A 27,424-nucleotide genomic window follows, 5' to 3' on the forward strand; every position below is an offset into this window, starting at 1 on the left:
GTCCTTGTAGATAATAAACTTGGCTGTAGCAAGCAATGCCAGGCAGCAGCTGCAAGGGCAAACAAGGTTTTGAGCTTTATTAAAAAGGGGCATAGATTCATGGCAGGAGGGTTATTCTTCCCCTTTACAGAGTGCTGGTAAGACCCCATCTAGAATATGCTGTTCAGTTTTGGTCTCCAGTGCTCAAACGGGACATTATTGAATTAGAGAGGGTCCAGAGAAGGGCAACTAAACAGGTAAAGGGTATGGAAAGTCTCAGTTATGAAGAAAGACTGGCCAAGTTGGGTCTGTTTACACTGGAGAAGAGGCACTTAAGGTGACATGATAACTACCGTGTTTCCCCGAAAATAAGACACTGTCTTGTATTTTTTTTAAGCTCCAAAATATGCACTAGGTCTTATTTTCAGGGGATGTCTTATTTTTCCATGAAGAAGAATACAGTACATATTTATTCCATCGTTTGAGTGGGTGTCTTATTTTCGGGGGGTGCCTTATTTTCCGAGAGGGGTGAAAAATCGGGGGGGTGCCTTACTTTTGGAGGATGTCCTATTTTCGGGGAAACAGGGTATGTATAAATATATAAGGGGATCATAAAATAACCTTTCTAAAGCTTTATTTACCAGTAGGTCCTTCCAACGGACACGAGGGCACCCACTCCGTTTAGAAGGAGGGAGGTTCCGTTTAAATATTTGGAAAGGATTTTTTACTGTGAGAGCTGTGAATTCCCTCCCTGAACCAGTCGGATGGGGTTTTTTGCCTTCCTCTGGATCAACTAGCAGTTAGGCAGGTTATATAGGCATTATTGTTGAACTTGATGGACGCATGTCCTTTTTCAACCTAACGTATTATGTTACGTGGTACAAACTAAGCTGCATTAACACATTTTGGTGACAAAACACTATTTAATGTTAAATTGATTTTTAGAAAATTTTTATCTGGTGATCCAAATTACGGAAAGATACAGTATCCAGAAAACGCCAGCTCCTGAGCATTCTGGATAACAAATCCCTTATCTGAAAACCATTATCCAAAAAGCTCCTAATTACAGAAAGGCCATCTCCCATAGAGTCCATTTTAAGCACATGATTCTAATATTTTAAAATTATTCCAATTTTCTCTGTAATTATAAAACAGTACCTTGTACAGTTATGGGACTTATCCAGAACACTCAGAACCTGGAGTTTTTTGTGATAAGGGATCTTTTCGTAATTTGGATCACCATATTTAAAGACTACCAAAAAATCATTAACATTTTAAATAAACTCAATAAGGCTGTTTTGCATCCAATAAGGATTAATTATACAGGTATGATGCCTGTTATCCAGAATGCTCGGGACCTGGGGGTTTTCCGAATAAGGGATCTTGCCGTAATTTGGATCTGCATACTTTAAGTATGTAAATCTTACACACACAATCTGATCAAAATCTCCTGTTTAGCTCTTAAGGTCGCCAAGCGAGCGCATCTTCTCCCGATATCCCCACCTACGGGTGGGCGATATTGGACAAATGTAGGCTAATTCGATCGTTTGGCCCAAGGGTTATAATTATAATGGCAGTAATGAGCGCAGTCGGTTCGAGGACCGCATCAACGAGTCGATGCGGCCCCCGATCAGACTAAATCTTTTAAAATTCCGATCGATATATGGCCAATTTCAGGCCAAATGTCAGTCAGGCAGGCCCCTCGTTGCTGCCCATACACGGGCCGATAAGCTGTCGGAACGGTCTAAGGGACCGATATAGGCAGCTACAATCGGCCCGTGTATGGCCACCTTTACTAAAACATAATTTAAACATGAATTAAATCCAATAGGATTATGTTGCCTCCAATAAGGATTCATTATATCCTAGTTGGGATCAAGTACAAGGTACTGTTTTATTATTGCAGAGTAAAAAGTAAATAATGTGAGTCTATGGAAGATGGTCATTCCGTATTTCAGAGGCTTCTAGATAACAGATCTCATACCTGCGCCTCAATTAGGAACAAGCACAACATATTTTTTTTTTAAGACAGACAAAGGAAATAACGTTAATTAACTAATTAATTAATTAAAATGGAGTCTATGGGAGTTGGCCTTCTCATATTTTGGAGCCTTTTGGATAACAGGTTTCCAGATAAGGGGTCCCATACCTGTACTTGATGGTATCTACATGTATTTGAATGACTAAGTTCATTGTTTAATCAAATCAGGCTCTATGGATTTATGGTGGGACTGAAGTAGTGGAATTTGTGGCGACCACCGGAGTGCATGCCATAGAACATAATTAGATGCAACTCTGATCCGAGTATGACCTAACTGAGTTGCATGTAAAATGGAGATCTCCACAAGAACAAAAAAAATACATATTAGAAGAGAGACTATTGCTAATTGGACACTGCAAAAAGGGATAACATATATAGTATAATAAGCCCCAAAGTGTAAACTGATTGGCAAGGTTTCCAGCATTAACACATAACTAAGCCTGGTAGTATTTCCGAGAAATATTTATTGATGTTTTAAGACCACACACTCTTTAATTATATGAACATTGTGTCTCATTTTCTTTTACTTCCATTTTTTCTACACTTCCAGCAAACCTTTTGGCCCCTAGGCTCATGCCCTCGAAGGGCTCACTAGAACATACAGTAAAGTCTTACCTCAGATATTTGACTTGCTTTGGAACTATAAGTGCAATAATTTCTTAAAGCTCTCTTAAATCAGTATATGCTGGGAGCTGTAATTTGGCAAACTTAGAATTCTATTAATTTTTAAAAAAAAAAGTGGTGGTGATATAACCAATACAAGTATTGCTACATTATCTTGTACACCAGTATTGTCCAACTGTTTCCATATAGTGGGCAAACCCACTATGATAAAATGATGTTGCCATCCAAACAGGATAGCGGAGCTCTTATGCAGTCCGAGGGTCATAAAATCCCTTGGAGGGCCACATCGAGCCCGCAGGCTTGAGTTGGACAGTTCTGTTGTACACCTAGAAGAGAATGCAAATAAGCGCCTCAAGTTCCAAAATTAAGAGGGATCTTATCTGTAGAACATATAATTATGTTGGAAATAATGTATGTATACATGTATACTTTAATTTATTTAGCACTACCCATGCGCACAGCACAATAAATAAATAGAACAAACAGGGGACACTAGTGTGCCGCGAGATGTTGCCTGGTGTGCCGTAGGCAGGGCCGCAATTTTTACCCTGTCATTGGTTGCGCCCCGTGTGTACGGGTGACGTCAGTACGCACGGGGCGCAACGTTATAAAAGGGCCTGTGTGTGGTCGCGTGTAGGCAGAAGTGCAGAGGCGGCGCACATGAGGGGAAGATGCTGCTGAAGCCGCCTAAGAGTAAAATGCTGCTGGGCACCAATGTATTAGGGGGGGCCATGGGGCACACTGACTTATGGGGGCACTGCTGCTGGGCACCAATGTACTAGGGGGGCTGGCTCTTGGCACCAATGTACTGGGGGGCACTGCTGCTGGGCACCAATGTACTAGGGGGGCACTGCTCTTGGCACCAATGTACTAGGGGGGCACTGCTGCTGGGCACCAGTGTACTAGGGGGGCACTGCTCTTGGCACCAGTGTACTAGGGGGGCACTGCTCTTGGCACCAATGTACTAGGGGGGCACTGCTGCTGGGCACCAATGTACTAGGGGGGCACTGCTGCTGGGCACCAGTGTACTAGGGGGGCACTGCTGCTGGGCACAGAGTTAAATTTTTTAACATTTTCTAATGGTGGTGTGCCTCGTGATTTTTTTCATGAAACAAGTGTGCCTTTGCCCAAAAAAGGTTGAAAAACACTGAGATAGAAGATTCTTGCCCCTTGGAGGATATGTACCCCCTATTGTAAAATATAAGGATGACTCACTGAAACATGTATTATAATAAATAATGTACCCCTGTTGTACAATATGATGATATTAGAAGTCACCTCGGCGTTCAATGACCTGTATAAAAGCATTCAGTCTTGTGCTTTTATATGGTCATGTAACACCTCTGTGACTTATAATATCTCTATATTTTACAACAGGGGGTACATTATTCACTATATTATAAATCACCTAGGAGTTTTGGCCATATAAATGCACGGGGCTGAAGGCCATGGAACTTCAATCTAACTTCTAATCCCCTCACAGGGAGTGCATTTTCTTTTTATGATACATAAAAATCATAAATATCCTGCAAATTATATCCTTAGACAGGGTGTTTAGTGATGTAACTTTTTTCACATTACTCACTAAACTTTTGTATTATAATAAAGTACCCTCTGTTGCAGATCTGTCAACTCCCCCCAAAAAGTTATGTCTCCCAATTTTCCCTCCCAACCCACATTTTGCCAGTTTTAATTCCCCCAACCACTAGTGATGTCATACCGAGAATTGTACATGACATCACATACGCGCAGAGGTGAGGGGCCCAATGATCACCCAGGAAAATAAACTTCTGGAGTTGACAGCTCTGCTGTTGTAAAATATAAGGATACTTGACAGTGTTACATGAATGGCATAAAAGACTTCAGCCTTGTGCTTTTATATGGTCATGGATCTACTTGGTGACTTATAATATCCTTATATTTTACAAATTTCAGGGAGTCACAAATTTAAACAACACTAACCACATCACTAACATATCTATATATATATATATATATATCTATATACACACACACACACGTGTACAACATATTTCACAGAATATTCATGGCTCTTGTGGATTACCAAGCATATTACTGTTCAGAAGGGACCAAGCACGATTGCTCTAATATCTACCTCATTAGATACACATGCTAATCCTTACTTATACCTCCCATGACACATACAACTCCAAGTGTGTAAAAAACACAAAAATTGACATATCACTGCTTCCCAGTTATACATGAATCAGAAAGGCCAGCGCACACGCACATTTGGATCATTCTTCTAAATCCCAGCAAGGACAACGGCTTTCACTCGTTGCCAGGCAGACAGATTGCTATGAGTGAATGAATGGCTGAATTAGTTATACTCCGTACTTACCAGCATTCCCGTCAGTCCCCAGGCTCGCCTTCCCCCGAGAAGCGGATGCAGCGCGTTCGCACAAGGACGGGGTTCCCCTTCTATAGGCTGCCAGCAAATCCACAGACGCAAGAGGAAGAACTAAGTAGGTAGTAAGGCCTCTCTCAGGCAGGCCTGCCTAGCAGGCAGAATAGGCCCAGTGATGTCCTGTTCACATTGGCTGGATCCTCCCAGCACTAGCTACTCCTCCCTCTGCCAAATGGAAAGAGAAACCAACCCCACTGTGCGTTATTTGGCTCTTACTGCTGTCAGTCATAAGTCTATTTACTATATGTCAGCCCTGGTCTAAGTTCCACTACGGTGCCCGTTTTAGGTCATCACTCTAAAAATCTAAAGTGCGTCCTGCTCTCTCCCCTTCTAAAATCTCTAAAAAACCAAATCCTTATCGCACCTTTCCCACTGCAGGTAACAGTTATGCGATCTTCTGTTACTTTGCACTGATAGGTCCCACGTGCCCCAGTCAGCCTTCTCCCTCCTCTTACTTTTTCCTGACAGGTCCCAGGTTCCCTCTTCATCCGCCTCTCCGGGACGTCACCCTGGCCCCGCCTCTGACTGATGTCATGCGTTGGCCTTCCTCCATCATTCTTATGGGCGTCAGTTATAGATTCTACATTTGCCCTTCTTTCTCATTCCACATACCTCCCTCTTGCTCGTTATCACTTAAGCCCTCCTACTTCACTTTTTAAACATGTATATTCATATTGTTCTATAGGAGCCTGTACTCTATAGCCTTAGTTTTTTCAGTTATGTGCAATTCCCTGTACCCTCCTGCAAATACTGGAGGCTGTAGTATCTTGATTAACTTATTAATTGAAATCAATACAATTATTAACACAATGCCTTTATAAACTGTAATGATCTTCTAATGAAGAGTTTTTTTTTCTATGAAATGTGACAGTATCCCTATTAAAAGCTGGAACGGCAGCCCTGTATGATTATTGCATTTTGTATGGCAATTACTTGTATTAAAGCCTGGATCCGGCTAAGTTAAATTGTATTTTCAGCAGGGAAAAGGGAATAACATATATCTAAAACCACAGGGCTGACTAAGGGAGACCGATTTGGCAGCTTATCTGCCTGTGTATGGGGCACTCCGATGGGCCTACCTGACCAATACCTGGGTGAAAAATTGAATTTTCCTGTGGGATCAAGGACCATGTTGGCTTGTTGATGTGGGCCCATCCCCAACACCTGTATCCCCATCATTGTGAAACAGTCAGATTAGATAGATATCACCCACCTTAGGTGGGCATATCAGGGGAAGATCCACTCATTTGGCAATATCACCAAACAAGTGGATCTTATAGTGGATATCTTTTCGTTCTAATGGAAGATCACACCTATTGGCTGTGCTTTTCAGTCATGCAGGAATTTCAAAACAGAAGCACTGTAAAAAAAGGTGCAATCATACAGCATAAGAGCAGTACCAAGAGTATGGCAGCCATAATGCATGTGCCCCACTGTAACTTAAATTAGCTGCTCTGCGTAATTCAGTAAGGAACTTATTATTAGAACTCTTTATTTGGATTCACTATCAGCAAGCAAACATTTTATATTATTATTTATCTGGCCATGCTTTCAGAAGGGTTGTCTTTAAGGGCAGTGGCACACAGGGAGATCAGTCGCCCCAGGAGCGACTAATCTCCCCGCAATGTCATCTCACCGGCAAGAATGTAAATCGCCGGAGGGTTGGCATACGCCTTGCCTTGAGAGGCAACTTCGGTTGACTTTGACAAACCGAAGCGATGCTATGCCATCCCACCAGCGATTTACATTCTTGCTGGTGAGATGGCATTGCAGGGAAATTAGTCAGCAACGGTAACGAAGATTTGTCGTGGGGCAACTAATCTCCCCCCGTGCCACTGCCATAAGGGTGAAGACATGCAGAGCTACTAGTAGCAGCTACTTTTTCACGGCTACTAAACGCCAGAAAATCCACTGCCATAGATAATACTGAGAAATGCCTCTGCTAAAACACATGTAGAGACAATTATCAGTAAATGATCAGCATTGTCTATTGTTGAGTCATTGCCTGTGAGTCCTACCCGAAGGTATGGGCTCTGATGCTCATGTGTCCAAGGCTTTCGCCAATGAACAGCATGTTCGGGCAGATCCACCGTCGCCGTAGCTAGGGTGAGAACCACCAAGTCTTGGCCTAGGGTCAAGCCCAGAGGACTATGACACCTATCCAGGGTGCACAAATCAAACACAAAAAGGGTGCAGAAGTGTACGGGTGCAATGCCATTAATCTCCTTGGTAAGGCTCCAGCTGGAAAGAAAAAAAGGAAAATACCTCCCGCCCGCCTAATGGCTGTGGCAAAGGAAGTAAAGGATGATTAGGCAGAAGGAGCATGTGCGAAGCCCCCGACAAGAAATAAGCCAGCAGCTCTGCCCTAATGGGAACACAGCCCTCCGCTTTCATCAAGCTTCAGCACAATTAGCAATGATCACGCCTCAGTTTGACCTCATTGGCTATGAAACTGCCACTGCGCAAAGCTCTGTTGAGTCATTGCCCTACCCAAAGGTATGGGCTCCGATGCTCATATGTCCAAGGCTTTCGCCAATGAACAGCATGTGCGGGCAGATCCACCTTCGCCGAAGCTAGGGTGAGGACCACCAAGTCTTGGCCTAGGGTCAAGCCCAGAGGACTATGACACCTATCCAGGGTGCAGAAATCAAACACAAAAAGGGTGCAATGCCATTAATTGCCTTGGTAAGGCTCCAGCTGGAAGCTGGAAAGAAAAAATAGAAAATACCTCCCGCCCACCTAATGGCTGTGGCAAAGGAAGTGAAGCATGATTAGGCAGAAGGAGCATGTGCGAAGCCCCCGACGAAAAATAAGACAGCAGCTCTTCCCTAATGGGAACACAGCTCCTCCTCTTTCATTAAGCCTCAGCTTCAACACAATTAGCAATAATCACGCCTCGGTTTGACCTCATTGGCTATGATACTGCCACTGTGCAAAGCTCTCAGCATTGTCTATTTCTGTAGCCGTGACAAGTAGCGGCTACTAGTATGTATGTATGTATATTTTTATTTATAAAGCGCTACTTATGTACGCAGCGCTGTACAGTAAAGTAGCTCTGTGTGTCTTCACACTTAAACTGCCTGGTGTTTGCTGTTAAGGGCAATGCAATGACACGTGTAGATTAGTCACCCGTGATAAATCTCCTATTCTTCTGTACTAATCTTCTGCAAATGCTTTTCCACTGGCAATAATGTAAAACATACACATTGCTTTGGCTTTGCAAAAAGGCCCGAAGTTGTCTCTCCTATTTCCCCACCAGTGATTTGCATTTTAGCTGGTGGGAAGAAAGCAAGGTCAAAATATTTCAGCCAGCGTTTCGGGGGCGTACCCCTTCGTCAGGCATACAGACACACCAGTGCACATGATTAAATAGTCACAACATTAACATATGTGATTGTTTGGTTGATATATTAACCTTTAAAACACTCTAAAAGACTTTATCCAAATTGTGCAATACATGATTCACAAAAACTTTGATGAATTATATTATACAGAATTAACCACCCTTCCCAGTATTCAGTGTCCATAAGTGAAACCTCCATAGGCAAGGCATAATTCAGAGTATAGATCTGCAAAAATTAATACATAAAAATCCATAAAAACATACCATCAGTCTTATTTAAAAACATTATCCCCTTAAACAGTTTCCTATGTCCTTAACATTCATTATTGTTACATAGTCTCAATTTAACCTTATAACCTTTTAACAATGTAACCAATCCTATAAAACCTAATTTTTGAATACTGGGAAGGATGGTTAATTCTGTATAATATAATTCATCAAAGTTTTTGTGAATCATGTATTGCACAATTTGGATAAAGTCTTTTAGAGTGTTTTAAAGGTTAATATATCAAGGTTGCTATCGGTTTGCTGACCTTGGCAAGATTTACGCCTTTTATTAAATTAGTATTAGTATTAAAAAGTAGTATCTTATAATTGCATTTCTGTGATTCTGCTCTAGTTGTTGATCCATTTTGGTGCTTGTTTAGCCCTAAGTCAGCATAACTGACAAGTTTAACAATATTTTATATACCCTTCAGGGGTCCCCAACCTTTCTTACTCGTGAGCCACAGTCAAATGTAAAAAGACTTGGGGAGCAACACAAGCATCATAAACGATCATAAATAAGGGCTATTTGGTAACATCTATGCATAATCTCACCTTACAGGAGGGATTGTTTGGTAGTACATCATGTTTTTATGCAACCAAAACTTGCCACCAAACCAGGAATTCAAAAAGAAACACCTGCTTTGGGGACACTGGGAGCAACATGTTGCTCACAAGCCACTGGTTGGGGATCACTGCTTTAATTCATAACAGCCACTTTATGAAAGTGGGTGCAAGATACAAAGTGTAGGGGAAGGCTGAAAGAAAAATATATGTAGTATACTGGGGTGGGTAAGGTAATGTTTCAATCTGGGGTGGGTAAAGTAATGCTTTTAATCTGTCTGCAGTGATAATTCCAGTATGTTTGAGTTTAATAAGATGATAATCAATTTCTGCAGTGATCTTACATATTTGGGAAAAATATGTTCATTGTCCATTTCTGCAGCACTCTTACTGGTATGTCTCAGGTTTATATGCTATTTGTTTATTTTCTGCAGTAATCTTACTGTCCTAAGATTAATGTGCTCATAATCCATTGCTACAGTGGTCTTACTGGCATGTCTGGAATTAATATGGTAATTGTCCATTTCTGGAGTGGACTTACTGGCATGTCTATGGTTAATGTGCTCATAATTAATTTTCTGCATTGATCCTAGGTATCATGGTTAGTTGTGGCAAAAGACCTAAAAAGGTTGCAATAAACCCAGTGCATTCTTTGAATCCTCTTTATAATTTACAGTAGGCGATACACTATCCTTTATAATACATAAGTGATACTCTGTTCTCTGTGTAACTCAGTCTGCAGCCTTGTGCCTTTATATGGTAACAAAACCCCTTAGTGACTTTTAATATCTTTATAAATTCCAGTAGGGGTAGTAAATGATCCCTTATAATACATGAGTTATACTTAGAATTACATGTAAAACTCAGCCTCTAGCCTTGTGCCTTTACGTGATCAGAGAACCCCTCAGTGACTTTTAATATCCTTATTAGTTACAGTAGGAGCAGTACATTATCTATTATAATACATAAGTGATACTCAGAGTTCCAACTCAGCATGCAGCCTTGGGCCTTTATATGGTCACATAACTCCTCGGTGATTTTTAATCCTTGTTATTTACAGTAAAGGACAGGGTCAGACTTGTCAAGAGGCAAAATCCTGGTGGGCCATGATGCCTGAAACTGATCTCCTCCTTTGAAAGGAGTCAAATAATTAATGATGACTGTGCTTTCCAATGTGGAAATAGCCTTCTTTAATATTTTTTGTGGGTGTTTCAGGTAAGCAGACGAGCCAGAGCCAGAGCAAGACAAGCAGCATCAGAACCCTGGAACAGCATCAGACAGCCCTGGGACAGAAGTAAAGTTTGCAAGCAAATACATTGTCTGCAGTGATCTTACAGACATGTGGGGTTAATGTGCTCATTATCCTTTTTAGGCAATATGAAAAATAAAATGGGGCTATAAAATGTTTTAGGGCAAGAATACAGAAAGGAGAGAAAAGCAGGGTCTGATATATAAAGAAAATAATTGGGAAGGGGAATACAGTTCGAGGGTAGGGGCAAAGTTAAGAAAAGGTGTAACGTAATACAGATACTTATTTAATGGACACTCTCCATATTGGTGTATTTTTTTTTCACATTATAAGCATTGGTCCAACATCAAGATCAGACATTAACAAATCACATAATGGCATTTGGACGTATCACTAGCTTTTTACAATATGAGGGGTGGGGAATGATAGTATCGGGTTTTCCAAATAAAATAAAGAACAAATAACCAGCAACCAGTAGAGCATACCTCCCAACTGTCCCGATTTTCATGGGACAGACCCTCTTTTGACAGCTTAACCTGCAGTCCCGGATTCTTACTGAAAAGTCCCTCATTTCCCTTTGAAAGTAGCTTTTGGCAGAGAGCCCAGAAAGTTAAAAAGATACAATTGTTAACTAATAAGCTAAACAGGTCTCTTAGAGGAACTGAGACTTGCAGCTTAAAGGGCAATTTCACCTTTTCAGCAAAACTGTAATAAAACATAAAACAGGACCCCAAAACACAGCCTGTCTTCACTTCCTGCTATACTAGTTATCTGGGCTGTCACAACCTGAAGGAATTAAACAAAAGAAAGGTGGCCAAACCATGTATACGCACTTGTACAGTATCTACCGTGGGCCAATCAGTGATACCATAGAGTTGTGGCCCATTTATTGCCACTTTAACCGCATTATCAATTAAACATAAGAAGTTTTTCCTTTGCACTCCATATCTGTATAGGCAAATACTGCATGTGCATTCACATTTCAATTCTACTGAACATAGTGTTCCTTTTAAAATACTGCAGGCTAAAATAAACATTGCACATAACATAGAATGTTAATCACGTGTGGGACTTTTTTTAGGAGGTATTTTTGCTAGGAATTTAGGTCAGTTGCCATAGGAACAGACTTTGTTTTATTGGTAAGCTCTGTTAGAGTCAGAGGCTGCATCTGTTCGTGTGGGTTCAGCATTTTGTTAAAGGGAAAATATACCCCCCTTTTTGACATGAGCTTATTCTGTTGGGCTTATGTAGAAAATGTGCCTAAACACTATCTGAATTTCCGGAAGTAAATTTGTTTTTTTACATAGACACACCAGAATCCACAGGTTGAAAAAAACTATTAACTATTTCTGTTCACAGGAATGAATTCTATGGCCCACAGGCTTGCAGTGGTGTTCAAATATGTTTTTGAAATATTTAGATTTTTGTTCAGACGCTCTCTATGATTTCTTGGGATTCGAAGATCTATGCCCAATTTACCCTAAAAAAAGATAGTGGTTTGAATGAGAGACTGGAATGTAAGTTGGAGAGGGCCTGAATAGAAAGATAAGCAATGAAAATAGTGACCCCCAACTGAAACCTGAAAAGAGACCAAAGGCAGCAAATAATTCAAAACTGTAAAAAATGAAGGCCAAATGAAAGTGGATATATCAACTGAAGAACTATATCTGATGGATGTCTATCATACAAATTTCTAGAAGTTATTTTACCAATACTCCCAACTTATCTATCAGAATTCATATTTGTGTAATTTACATATTTTTTGCCTACTGCATTTAACCTTGAATTTAATATAAAAAGTGACATACCTTATCTATTAAAAAATCAGAATAAAAAATGTGATTGAATAATACCTCAAAAAAAATACATGAATACCTCAAATTCAATATTCATAATTTTTAACAGGTAGCAAAAGTGGAAAAAAAATGCAAAAGACTCAAATTGACTAAGTAGTTGTGGTGCGCAAAAAGAGTTTTGTATGAGAATACAACATTTTTTATTTAGTCACGTAGCCAAAAATGTTATCTACAGAGGCTGAAGTGAATGGATGTCTAACAGAACACTACTTCCTCCTTTGCATCCTCCCTAGTTTGCTTTTGACCTTGACTTGCATGCATGTTAGAGAGATGCAGAGGAGGAAACTGTGTTCCAGCTATTATGTTAGACATACACCAAGGGGGAAATTTACTAATCCACGAACGGACCGAAAGCGTCCGAATACATTTTTTCGTAATGATCGGTATTTTTGCGACTTTTTTGTCGCCGGCACGATTTTTCGTATGTCCTGCGTTTTTTTCGTCACCGTCGCAACTTTTACGTATATTTTCCGTGACTTTTTTGCCGCTGTCGCGAAAAAATCGGATAGGTTTTTCCGCCGTTTACTATCGCTCAATACGAAAAAATCGCGTCGGCGACAAAAAAGTTGTGCAAAGTACAATAAAGTTGCGACGGCAACGAAAAAGTCGCGACAAATACAAAAAATTGCGACGGTGACGAAAAAGTCGCAAAATTTTAGTTTCCAATACGATTTTTTCCCTTTTGGGATTCGGATTCGTGGATTAGTAAATCTGCCCCCTAATGTTCATTACTGTAGACTTGTGGCGCTCTTCTAGATATTGTATTGAACTACACCCGCCAGTAACTGTTGGTTTGTGACTTACTCCTGCCCTCCTGGTGCTCTCTTTGACAGCTCTTTTTTTAACTGCTGCTCTACCTTATTCTGCTTTTTCGAAGATCAATGTAATGAAATTGACAAAGATAATTGTCACAAACAATAATTCCCCCACAAAGTACACATACAGCCATACCACTACAGATGGTTGATGAATGAATCTTTATGCACCCCCTCCTCACTACAGGTATGGGACCTGTTATCCAGAATGCTCGGGACCTGGGGTTTTCCGGATAAGGGATCTTCATAATTTGGCTCTCCATAACCTAAGTTTGTTAAAAATCATTTAAATATTGAATAAACCCAATAAGATTGTTTTGGCTCCAAGGTTTAATTATATCTTATATCAGGTACAAGGTACTGTTTTATAATTACAAAGAAAAGGGTAATCATTTTTAAAAATTATAATTATTTGCTTATAATGGAGCCTTTCCGTAATTCAGAACTTGGATAACTGGTTTCCGGATAAGGGATCCCATACCTGTACTAACAACTGTAAAGATAATATAATCTTTAAACTACATAGAATTTTATTCTCTATGAGACTCCATATGAAGTTCTAACAAACAGAAAATAGGAATTAAAATAGGGCGCATAATTGATTCTGAATCAATTTTTAACCCATGAAAGTGAATAATCATATTCATTTGTCTCCCATGTAAGACGTTAAGAAACACTACCTTACAAAAAAAAAAACTGGAGAAAAAAGTGTTACTAAACTGAATAAAGTAGACAGGGCCTTGTAGAAAGTATGGGAGAGATGAGCTTTTTGTGACATACAATGAACCTGTTCTGCCTGGCTAGGATTTAACAACTCTTTATGCTGTAACTTCCTCCTCTGCTTGCTATACAGACACCATTGCTTATTGTTATACAACACAGACCCACTATTTACACTGAGATTGAGAACCACCCACAGAAAGAATAATCACAGCCACTTTTTTCCATGACTGTCTTGTAAACATCCCAGTAAATTAGGGCATTTGTTTCATTAAAACATAAAAGATTACAGGGCTCATGTATTATGCTGGGCAAAATACAAAAAAAAAGAAGAAAGGGGATCTTGGTCTGTGAATGCTTTTTGCAGTTTCCTGCAAAGCACCACTAGAGGGAGAGCCTAAGAGGATAAACCAGCCTGTATTGCAGAAAACAGTAAAGGGTGTGAGAGTAAATCATATGCAAGGGGTGATTGCAAGCACATTAAATTATAGTTAGCAGGTACTGGAACCCTAAGTATGTTATATACACTCAGGGCAATAGATTGTTTCACCACAAGCATGTTATACAGTGAGACCCCAAGGACATACAGTGAATGGTAGTAGACAGAGATCCCCCAAGCACATAATCCCATTACAATGCTGTCAGATTATAATTAAGGTACTGTTTGACCACTGTGCCACTAATATGGGCACTACTGGGTACGAAGTAACATGAACTATTTTTTTATTCTCACATTTTTCTTCTTTCCACTCCTCTCACATCTGCCAGTTTATCAGCCACCTCTCCTCAAACCCCTCCCCTTACATTTTTCTTATCTATTCTACCCCACAATGTCTCTTCTCTCATTTTTTTGCTTGCTACAATGAATGTTCAATGCCACATTTAGCAGGAATTAAAGCATGTAGAAAGAAGGACTTAAGCCCTACATGTAACTAATGACTAGTTCCACCCCACAGGGGTCAGGTGACTTGGCTATCATTGTGCAGTTTAGGAATAGTAAGCTGTAGTACTGACAGCTCACACTAAAGATTTCAGGGAAGCTTTAGAAATATTTGGTTTGTTTTGCTCCCATAGATCACTTATAGAGGCATGGACACCATCAGGAAGTAGTCCAATCAGGGGCCCCATGGCAGAGCAGCCACCAATAAATTTGTGGGTCACAAATTGTGCGGGGCTTGTAAAGAATTGGAGGGGTTTTGTCAGATCCTGTGCAGGATTTTGGCATGGATCAGGGGTGTGCATGGGGCATTTTTTAAAATTGTATCTCTATTATACTTGTTGGCAGGGCACAGAGCCCAGGTGACCAATGGTCTAACCAGAATTCCAGTATCTTGAAATTTGGGGTCAAAATTTTGTATAATTTGATCAATTTAGGGCTTTTGAGTATAGCATTTTTATGGCATTTTTGGCATTATATGGCCCACTACCTCAAAACACAGTGTGCTTCAGTCCTGCTGGATATGCACGCCTCTGCTCCCCATTGCTTCTTATTGTCTTATTGCTTCTATATTGGCAGCCACAAGGTGTTTGCTGCAGTTGGAAACCTGTATATAAGTGCCATCGAGGGGGGTAAACACTTGTAGCTTAGGATAAAAATCATGTTGGAAATGTTCAAAGTAACATTTCAACTCCTGAATTGTTTAGCCCAATTGGTGTGAAGGAACGTTAGTTAACCACAACAGCAATGCAATTTGTCATCATAATGAGCAATTACAGAGGCCTGTATGTCTGGCTTTCATATCCTTTTGCCTAATTAAATCTGTAAATAAAATCAGACCACAAAGACAAAGCTCATTTAGAAAGAAAGAAGTTCTGGTTAATGTTTATTTATCAACCTGTTTTCTAATAGAATAGTCATCTGAAATAAAAGACATTCACGAAGAGTATTCAGCAAACATACATGAGTTCCTTTTTGTCCATTCATGTTACATGCGACTACTCTTATAAATGTGTTCCGTCTGTCATCTGGTAAAACAAAATAAATGGACCTGCTAGACTGGCAAGTTGGTTGACATGAAACATTGGCAAATTCACTCTTGATGAGAGAACCTTAAAAGGGAGCAGCAAATGACAGATAAAAGTGGTGTAAGATATGGATTAATAAACCAATGTTTCTGTACCCAAAAAGAGCAGCAAAAAAGGTGAAATCATAAAATCTTATGAGAAGCCTACTGTACTGGGTTCCTGTATATCATGTTTGAGATGGAGATCAGGATCTTAACCTTGGCTTCTGGGTTTTAATTGTGGATTTGAACTTTAAACCTTAGCACAGAAAGGCATGTTGCATAAATCCTGTAATAAATATACAGCTAATTCCCAGTGTGTCTTTGCATTGGGCAATTCATTCAGTCAAACCATTCAACATGGTTACAAATATTTTTGGTTTTGTATGGGGTCTTGTGATGGGAAGACCCACACCCCCGCTTCGGGTTTTTTTTTAGATCTCTCTAGGGATGCACCGAATCCACTTTTTTGAGTTTGGGCGAACCCCCTAATCCTTGGTAAAGGATTCTGCTGAGTTCCGGACCAAATCAGAATCCTAATTAGCATATGCTAATTAGGTTTCAGCCGGGTTAAACGTTTACGCTTACATGTGTTAAAGTGGCAAAAAGTCACGTGATTTTTAGGATTCGGTTTGGCCAGGACCGTGGTTTCGGCCGAATCCAAATCCTGCTGAAAAAGGCAGAATCTTGGCCGAATACCAAACCAAATCCTGGATTTGGTGCATCCCTAGATCTTTCAGAAAACATCTAAAAAATATAAATCTATATTCTATCTATAGAACAGCTTATTTTTTATTTCTTTTTTTGCCAGTTATGTTTGGTGCCTGGCATACAATACATAATGGAAAAATAAAATGACTTCTACACACCTTTTGGCGTGTTTTACTATGGAGGTTTCTCAAGGACTGCCAAGTCATTGCCCCTATGGGCATCTCAGCAATGCAAGTGGCCTCAAATTTGTTTCTCTAATGTGGAGGCATCTCTATTGCCTTGTTTGATATTTACAGGTATGATCTATCTATAGGGGTTGCTTAAATGTTTCCTTTGAATTTTGACAATACATATATCAAATATATTTATATATATTGCTCTTTCATAAATCTGTACCAAACCCTCCCTTTTCTTTCACATTCTACAAGTCAGATGCTCATATCCCTTCTTGTCAGTTGTCCCAACCCTGTCCCAGCCCAAAATATTATAAGCTTACACAACTCAAACAGATTTATTTTGATGACTGTTAATGAAGCAAAGTGCTATATAGGAGGTTTTGCTGCACATTTAAGGCCAGTTACAGTAACATATCCTAGGGGTATTTTCTTCACACAAACTGATATTGAAGGGTAGTTTGTTTCATTTCTTTCTGTTTGGCTTGATGTTTGTCCCATTAATACAGACCTAAATGTTCCACATGGATGGTAGAACTGCCTATAGGTGTTTTGTGAAATTGTCAAATTGACTACTCTGTGTATGGCCAATATGTCAGTTTCTATTGCTGTACATATAAAAATAATAAAAATAAAAGTCTGCTGTGCTCAGTTCTCCGGTAGGGTAAACACATCTTTAAACCATAATATTTCCTTCACATGGCCTATACAAAAACATGGTGGGGCAAGCTTGCTTTTATGACAATTGGAGGAGAGGTTTATAACAGTGGCAAGCTTCATAAATGCTCAACTATATGTATTATAGGCAGTTTTCTATAATGTTAGAAATGTCATTGAAGTAGCTCTTTGATATCTGTTGATATTGGATATTTTTCTACTTTTATCCATCTTATCTCTACGGCACTACTACTCACTTCTAGTAAGTCCTCTCCAGGTTGCAGCATTTTTTAATCGTGTTTTAATGCCTGGTTTTGGGCTTCACCAGTTATTTATGGTGGATCTTTTTATAGTTCAACACACAAAATCATACAGTTGTTGCTTTCAAGTTTTATAAAATGTTTTCTATTTTTGTGAATATTACACCTTTATCCAAACACATATATAGAAGACCCCAGTTTATTTAAGAACTCTGGTCTGATTTATAATTTAATTAGATTTTTTAAAGGGGACCTGTCACCCTAAGAAATCATTCAAAATGTCTGTTAAGCAAAATAAACTTCACTTACACTATATAATCAATATAAAACTTGTTTTCTTCAGTCCTGTAATTACACAATCACAGCAAATAGGCAGGTGCCATTTTGTGGACACTGTTATTAAGGAGGACCTGTCACCCAGACATAAAAAGCTGTATAATAAAAGTCCTTTTCAAATTAAACATGAAACCCAAATTCATTTTTATATTAAAACATCCAAACTCATTTAAAAATCCCAGCTGTCAGTCATATATTGCTTGCCCCGCCTCTATGCCCTAGGCATAGAGGTGGAGCAGACAATAACTTTCCATTCAGCACTACCTAGATGTAACTGCACATCTAACTTTTCCCCTCCCTTCTCATCATCTAATTGTGTAGCCAGTGCAAGGGCATGGGCATCTGGTCCCCCATTCTGGCACATAAACAAGATTTTGGCATGATACAAAGTTTGCCTTAATAACAGTACCCACAAAATGGCAGCTGCCTGCTTGCCGTGATTGAGTAATTCCAAGATAGAAGGAAACAAGGTTTATATTATTTATATAAAGTAAGTAAAATTAATTTTGCTCAACTAACAATATAGAAAATAATTTGGAGTTATTTCTTAGGGTGACAGGTCCCCTTTAAGGCAAGCTTTGTATCACCCCAAAATCTTGTGTATGTGCCAGAATGAGGGACCAGATGCCCAGGCCATTGCACTGGCTACACAATTACATGGTTAGGAGGGAGAAAGTGAGAACTGAATTGAAAGTTAAAGTACTTGTCTGTCCCGCCTCTATGCCTAAGGCAGCTCTCTGGGTGACAGGTCCACTGTAAAAGTACAGGTATGGGATCTCAATCCGGAAACCCGATATCCAGAAGTCTCACAATTATCAAAAGCCCATCTCCCACAGAATAACCTTGAACTGTATGGTAACTAAGCTGCATTAATAGATATTGGGATTCCACTGAGTTTTTTTTAATCGTTCAAATAATTTTTAGCAAATTTAAAGTATGGGGATCCAAAGATCACTTATCCAGAAAACCCCACAGCATTTTGCATAATAGATCTCATATCTGTACTGTGGATTTGGTTCCTCTATTAAATCTCTATTTCTTTTCAATTGCATTATTTTAAACTATACATTTTCCAACCTGCCTTTAAAGGGGACCTGTCACCCTAATAAATAATTCCAAATTCTTTTCTATTGTGTTTATCAAGTGAAATAAACTTTACTTACACTATATAAATAATAAAAATCTTGTTTCCTTCAGTCTTGGAAGTACAAAATCACAACAAGCAGGCAGGCGCTATTTTGTGGAAACTGTTATTAAGACAAACTTTGCATCATGCCAATCTTGTTTATGTGCCAGCATGTGGACCTGATGTACAAGCTACACAATTGTACACAACTGGCTACACAAGATGGTGAGGAGGGAGTGCGTGCTGAATGAAACGTAAGTGTCTGTCCCATCTCTATGCCTAAGGCATGGAGGCGGGGAAGGCAATATATGATTTAGTGATGTGCCAGTCGAGAAATTCTTGACTTGCACCCGATCCTAACCCGCCTGCTCCCAACCCTACCCAACCCAACTTCTTCCCTCTATTTATAGACCCACGCCTGCCCCACACTGCAATGATGTATAAAAAGGGGTGGACGAGTTGGCCGCGTGCCTATACCTTAGAGAACTGAAAGAGGAAGCCGGCAGTTTTAGATCACAGGTGGGGTGGGTGAGCGCAAGCCTGCCCACGATCCGCAATTAATGTGCCAAGGTCAGCCCGAACCCGCCCAACCCGTGGGTATCGCCCCAACCCACACATCACTAATATGACTGACAGCTGGGATTTTTAAATGTCTTTATAATGGGTATGGATGTGTTAATAAAAAAGGGATTTGAGTTTCATGTTTAATTTGAGAAGGACTTTTATTATACAGCTTTTTATGTCTGTGCAACAAGTCCCCTTTCAGTTATGTATGGTTTGGATACCCACACAGCAGCATAAGTAGACAAATAACCTATGAATTCCTGTTTAAAGTTGCACCCACCAAATCATACATTCATTACTTTCACGTTTCTATTTCTTTGTGAATATTACATGACACTTTTATAGCATTTATTTCAGAAGTTTGGTCTAATTTATCTTGGGAATGCAAATACTTCTGCTAAATTGGTTAAAGTTATTTTAATACAGTGACTTTTTTATCTGCCTGTTTATGCACCTTTTTGTACAGTTTCTTCATTTTTTAAATGTCAAAATGTACTGAAGCTGTCACTAGCTCAGGTCCTCAGCCAGGTTAATGTATATGTAGTGTTAGTGAGCCAGGAATATTTATTTATCTAATATCGATCAATGTGCAGCAATTGTTAGAAAGATGTTCGGTCAGGCAAATATATCAACAGCCAGGTCACTTGGCCACTAGCAATATTGGAAAGTACAGTACTTTTAACTTTAATGCAAAATGCGACAGACTTTACCTTTTTAACATGACATTATTAGGCTGCAGTCAACATAGCAGGAGAAAATCATTACACCTGACATTAATGTGATCACTTGGAACCACACCCAAAAACACGACATTAAACTACATATTTACTAAAAGCTCTATATTTATGTTATTCTACCTGAGAACGAATCACTTAGGATGTGTTTGGGTAAATGCATTTGCCATGCTCTGTGGTTCTGTGCATTCACTGTGTGGCAATACACTCGTTTGAATTGAACTTGAGCACATGTTTTTTAGTGGTTCTTAGAGACTGGAGATTAATAGAAAACATCATAAAACCAGTGTTGCTCCCCATTGCCTTGGGTTCAGACCTGCTGGGAAATATAAGATGCACTGCTGGGAAAATTTGCATCTGGGCAATAACCCATGGCAACCAGTCAGGTATTTGCTTTTATTGCTTAACCTGCAGCTGGATGAAAAAGGCTAATGACTGATTGGTTGCTATAGGTCGCAAATTTGCCATGTCTTTTTAAATGACCCCCAAAGGGCTGAATCACACACAAATTATTGCCAAATGGATCCTCAAAGTCATTTGTACAAGGCTGTATTCAAAACCTGCATGGCACCATCTGTCATACTGATCTACTGTAAATTCCAACTGCAGAAAACAGAGTGGTGTCCATAATCTGCATGGGCCAGTGCTCCCAGTGGTTTAGTTTTGTGCCCAGAATCACAGTCTTAAAGGGTATTCTACACTGGTGATCCATAGGCTTTACTTTAGGCTCTAATTCAGGGCTACCACTACTATAGATTTTTTTTATAAAATGTAAAGTTTTAAAAAAGATTACAAATCCATAAATCCTACTAGTACATTAACCCTCACTTGCAATAAAAGGCACTAGGTTTGCCCAGGAGCAGTAACCCATAGCAACCAATAGGATGTTTGCTTTTAAACAGGTGAGCAGTTGTGAATCGGTCCCATTTCAATTTGCCAGAAAATTTGTGAAGCTGCTGAAAAGTTCACAAAACGGCAAAAAAATTAGGAAAATGCATTTGATGCAGCTATCATGAAACATTTTTTTATGTGTGCAACAATTTTTTTATGTGTGCAACTTTTTTTGCGTTCAAATTTTTGCTCAGTCCAAATACGTTACAGTGAATGGGTGTTTTTTCTCTGCAAATTTTTTGTCACGCCAACTTTTTATCACAGTTTCGTGAGGAAGTTTGCCAATGGTGAAATGCAAGATTTTGCTGCAAATCCATGTCTGGTGAAAAAAATTTGCTCATCACATCACCAGCGAATTCTACCTGCTGCTATGAGTTACTGCTCCTAGACAAACTAAGTGCCTTTTATTACATAACCCTCTGAGATTGTAGAATAGGGGCATGTTCCATTTGTTTTCATTTTTAATTTTTTTTCATTTTCATTAATTCTCTACAAATTTGAATTCATACATTCTGTATGAGCGGAAGGTGACATAATGTATTTTCTTGTTAGATTGCTTTTAACAGAATAGCTAATTTTCTGAACAACTTTTTTGTAGTGGTTTGGACTGAGGTAAAGATTACAAGTGATATAATTTAGAGTCATATAATACACAAGAGCCATGAATATACCTGTAAAATAATTTCTTATAAATAGCACTTAGTGATGTTGTCCAGGTGCTTAGTGATGTCACTGGTGCCTTATAACTCATGAAATGTGTATTATAAAACAATATATATATATATATATATATATATATATATATATATATATATATATATATATATATATATATATATATATATTGTACCTCCTGTTGTAAATTATGCTAGAAGTCACCAACCAGTTACATGGCCTGTATAAAAGCACACAGCCCATGATGGAACTCTCCTGAGAATTCCTCCATATGTATTATACAATAGGGGATATATTATTTCCTATAGTAACCCATTGATAAATGTATATCATTATCAAAAAGGTAAATGTATTATGCACATAATACTTTATGCCCTCATACTTGCCTGTTGATTCAAGGGATCCAAAAAGGAACATGAGGACTATTTATAAACACAGTATATTTCCCTTTCAATGCCAAATATCTTGTTATTCACTGGAAACAGTTCCGTTCCTTGAAAGGACTTTAATAAATCCATGAATATGTGTTAAGAAATAAACATTTAAAATATTTTGTTTAAAAAGAAACAAGTATATTTTACATGGATCTACAAAGATAAAATATTATAAATTGTTTAACTCTGGCTCCAGTTTACATAGACAGCAGTTTTGCTAATGCCACCTCTTCATGTGCCTAACTTCTGTATCACACTGGGTATTGCAATTACAAAGAGAATAACTTGTATATGACTTCAATGATGATTGCTATGTGGCTTAATGGTGTCTATCCTTTTTTAAATATGATAAAATTAATTAAAGGTTTGTTATATATAGGTTGTATTTCTTCTTAGGGGTCTTCAGCTTGTGGTCACACAGCTGTTTCCAGCATCTGTCTGATAGAGGTCGCTTATATACAGCAGCGCATTTCAAAAACACTACTGGCGTACATTAAATGTTATGGCTGTGATTTTTCTTGGGCTGGGTTTTGTTATTTTTTCCTAGCATTCACATACCACAATCATCGTAATTTCCAAACTCCATAATAAAAAGTCATGGAGGTTTTTCCTAAGATCCTGCATTATTTGCGGGATGTCTGACCTGCCTCGCTATATTGTAGGTGGCACTGAAAGAAAATTGGGAAGACTGACCTAATCTATGGGGCAAACCATTTCTGGCCGGTAATATATTACTATATTACTATTGGGCAATTTTGACACTGTACCCTGCTGAATAGGTTGGCAGCTGAACCCTAAAAATACATTTTTAAAATGGCAGCTGAACTTTTCCTCAACTCTTTAAAGCCATTTCTCAATGCACACCTAGTTCATGCATCTTTTCAAGGTCAGATCCACCAACTATAGTAGACAGCAGGATACAAGTGCATAAATATTATAAGGCATATCTTTGTTAAATTATGCAGATTAGTTAAAAATGTGTAGTGTCTGAAGGAAACATTAAACAAAATGAAATAAATATATAGGAAAATAAGAAAATATACAATATTTATGTATAGTCTACATGCTTTCCTTTTTAGCCATTGCTCAGCAGCCTACACTAGTTCAAGGTATTAAAGTGATGGCATTTTGTAAGTTGGCAGCATCATTCTGTTTTGGCATGACAAATCTTTAAGCTTTCTCATACCTTGCATTCTTTAGTGCCCATTTCATGCAAAGGCAAGTATATCTGTATATGTCTGTAGTAAATGAACATAATGATTTGGATAGATTGTATATATAGAAATATATATTTATGTGTGTGTGTGTGTAGGTGTATATACAGGACTGGGATATAGTCACTGAGATGTTACTAGTTAAAGTTTACAAGGGATCAGAAAAGGTTTCATTAGCAGCTAATGAAGTATGTAGAGAACATTGTTTTTGATATTTATCCACTGGCCTTATTACAGTAGAAATCACATATATATGTGTTTATACACACACCTACACATAAATACATAAATAAACTGTATATTGTATATTCAAAGGGTTTCATCCTTTAGGGCTTTAAAAAACTGTATAAAACGGCCCATTACTATAGAATGCCTTTTAACACACAAAGTAAAATACAGATAGTACTGTCAACCAATTCTGAAATTCTAAAAGCTGATATTTCATTTTTTTTAGGCAGGGCTATACAGAAGGAGCAAAACCCAACTGTAGAAGTAAATAAAAAAGTACTTTTGAATGCCTCTTTTAAGGTTTAAGCATTGTGGTACTGTCAAAACATATTCAATCGAACTGCAGGAATCCCAACGGTGCAGGTACTGTGAGTAGAAGTCTGCAGCTGAGCTCTGGCGAGACAGTCTTTATCCCCCCCAAACCCTTGGATTAGCTCTTGCTCACTCTCAGATCAGCCATTCTTTTTTGCTTTCATCAATAGTTTCAGTAAAGTTGGGATCATTGTTTATGATGGCAGCGTCGGCAGTGTCAGCAGATTCAGCTCCTTTGGCTTCATTTGTGTGGTAGGTCCCCTTGTGACGAAACATGTAGCGTATTAAAAACACCAGGGTGCAGAGTATAGTGAAGATGACCACAGCTATAATGCCTTAAAAAAGAAAAATAAAATTACTGAAATTAGAAGATTACTAAATCAGCAATATTTTCTATATATACAGTATGCAGAAGATAATGAAATGAGATAAAACTCATTGCATAAAACTGACTGACCGCTTGAATACTGGAAGTCTGCTCAATGTCTAATGGGTGATTCTGCCTTAGTAAGATGAAGCCTTTAAAAGGTTACCCAAAGAAACAGTTTACTTTAAGCTGGTTAAAAGTCACTATGCTCCATTCAATACTTTGCTTTCCAGGAGACTGACAAGAACTGTGCTATCTTAGCTTTGCGCGCGTTGCGTCAAATACCACACGAAAATAGTCTTTGCGACTTAAATAACGCAAACAGCATCGCATCTAAATTAACGCAAGTATCCTTTTAGTGAATCGTGCGTTAAGACGCGAAAAATAAGACGCAATAAAATTTTGAATGCATGCTATAAATAGCGCTCGTTTTAACGCACCTTAGTGAATCAACCCTATTATCTTATACAAGGATATACACACCAAAAACATATTTTGCAGAAAATAATGTATTGCCTGTTTTATCCATATGTGGTGTATTCATTTTTGAAGCTTCTGCAAAACCTTTTTCTGTGAGACGCATGTGGTTTTGGGTAATGAGCATTTAGATCTTTTTGTTGATGGCGCTAAAAAAAAAATTAGCCCCCTTGGAGACAGTTCCAATTTGCTAGAATCCCTTATCAGCCAACCCAAACATTGCAGGGATCAAAATGTTATTCTTATGCCTCTTGAGACCCAGTGGGTCATGTAAAGAGATCATTAAATCCATTCACATATTTGGATAAATCATACAATATCTGTCTGTCCTGCCTGTGGCACAAAACCTAACCTGAAGATAAGCCATTGTGTGCCTTTCTTAAATCCTCTATAGCAGGGGTCCCCAACCTTTTTTACCCATGAGCCACATTCAAATGTAAAAAGGAGTTGGGAGCAACATAAGCATAAAAAAAGTTTTTTAGGGGTGCCGAATAAGACCTGTTATTGGCTATTTGTTAGCCCCTATATGGACTGGCAGCCTACAGGAGGTTCTGTGGCTGTACAACAGGTTTTTAGGCAACCAAAACTTGCCTCCAAATTATAAAATATGCACCTGCTTTAAGGCCACTGACAGCAACATCCAAGGGGTTAGTGAGCAACTTGTTGCTCCTGAGTCACTGGTTGGGGGTCACTGCTCTATAGTCTCTGAAGGAAACAAATATATACTTATCTTACCCCCAATGATTGCAGAATTCCTGTTCACACCATCTTTAATGGCTTGGCCTTCATTGTTTGGAAACTCAGGCGATTCTACAAAGAAAGATCCTGGGAATTAATTATTAGATCACTACAGAAAGACCTCAGAGAGTAATAGTTATTATTAGCAGACAAGTTCTATGTAGCTTTCTGTTATTTGTTTAGACAGACTATACACTGAGCAGAACTAACTTTAATTAATTTCATTCACATGCATGTTTGCCATACACAGCTGCTTTTTTAGTACAAACATCTAAAAAACCATCACATGAAATACATTTAATACATTTTGAAACATTGTTGGTGGGATTTGTTTTCATTCGGCCACAAGAGCATTAGTGCAGTTGAAAACTGCTTTTTGGGATCACGCCTGGCTCTCAATCAGCCTTTCAATTTAATTCATTAGATTTTGAAACATTGTTGGTGGGATTTGCTTCCATTCTGCCACGATAGCATTAGTGCGATTGGGCACTGCTTTTCGGAATCAGACCTGGCTCATGTGTGTTTCAATTTATTGCAGAAATGTTCCATTGAGGTCAGGGCTTTGTGTAGGTCAGTCAATTTCTTCCACTCTAATTTCAGCAAAAACATGCTGTACAAATCTTGCTTTGTGCTTGGGTGGGAAATATTAATGTGCTGAAACCAAAAAGAGTCTTCCCAAACTGCTGCAACAAAGTACCAAATAAATCTCACGGGAGCACTTACCGGTCACTCTGTCCTGCTCAACGTAAGTGCTGATACCCAGACAGCACAAATCCAGCAGAGAAAAATAATAAAGTTTACGGAGCAGTATCGACATTACTGAGTAAAACCACTATTTATTGTAGTCATTTAAAAGCATATGCGAGTGTTATAACAATCAGGGTAATACGCTTATTTGACGCGTTTCGTGGCGTCACGCCACTTTCTCAAAAGCTGCATAAGACCCATTAGAGGAGGTACCTTTTATCTCCAACTTAACTCCACCCCCCATCAAGGTTAACCCTTTACAGATAAAATAAAACCATTACCACAAACCACGAATATAAAATCATATCACAGAATACAAATATGGAGGAATACAAGGACTTCAGAGTATCATATTATTATTCATTCCGATTATTAATCATTAAATCATAACAAAAAAAATCAGTAATAACATGTCAATTCCCAATCTCTATTCATACCCCCCTGTGTTTCCATTGTGCCTAATTGATAGATCCAATATGCCTCAGTCCTTAGAAGTCTTTTCTCCCAATCACCCTTTCTCATATTTAGAGCTGGAGTATCTATGATCTGAAAAAAGAAATTTAAATTTCCATTATGTTGCTCTATACAATGTTTAGCTAGGGCCGACCGAGTATCCTTCCTTTCTACCGCTGAGGCATGTTCTAGAATGCGCTCACTAACCCTACGTATCGTTTTCCCAACATATTGGGATCCACATTCACATGTAATCAAGTATACAACTCTCTTTGAAATACAGTTAAAGTAACGTCTAATTGTATATACTTTCCCTGTCAAGGTACTATTATACTCTTTAGATATCTTAAGATATTGACACGCCTTGCATATCCTTCTACCACAGCGATAGTTTCCTTTATATCTAAGCCAAGGTGTATTTACTGATGGTGATTGTGAAAC

The 27,424-nt window shown here is 38.8% G+C and overlaps 2 protein-coding genes and 1 pseudogene across 3 annotated transcripts in view; all 3 read right to left on the reverse strand.

The window, feature by feature from the left end:
• The window catches only part of cul1 (cullin 1), a 57,007-nt gene extending 51,508 nt beyond the window's left edge, over positions 1–5,499 (reverse strand). Inside the window, exon 1 of the mRNA XM_012964854.3 lies at positions 5,007–5,499. The gene's annotated coding sequence lies outside the window, so the exon portion shown is untranslated. The remainder of the gene's footprint in view (positions 1–5,006) is intronic.
• A 2,355-nt stretch (positions 5,500–7,854) lies between these two features.
• On the reverse strand, positions 7,855–8,012 carry LOC116411819 (annotated as a pseudogene).
• A 12,103-nt stretch (positions 8,013–20,115) lies between these two features.
• cntnap2 (contactin associated protein 2) overlaps positions 20,116–27,424 on the reverse strand; it is an 892,460-nt gene continuing 885,151 nt past the window's right edge. The window contains exons 24-25 of one of the 2 annotated variants that reach the window (XM_031903464.1): positions 25,781–25,855; positions 20,116–24,536 (exon numbers count right to left, since the gene is read on the reverse strand). In XM_031903464.1, the coding sequence (XP_031759324.1) occupies positions 24,337–24,536; positions 25,781–25,855 (275 nt within the window). In that variant the 3' untranslated portion in view covers positions 20,116–24,336. 2 annotated transcript variants of the gene reach the window in all.

The sequence above is a fragment of the Xenopus tropicalis genome, chromosome 6, assembly GCF_000004195.4.
Source record: "Xenopus tropicalis strain Nigerian chromosome 6, UCB_Xtro_10.0, whole genome shotgun sequence".
NCBI lineage: Eukaryota > Metazoa > Chordata > Amphibia > Anura > Pipidae > Xenopus > Xenopus tropicalis.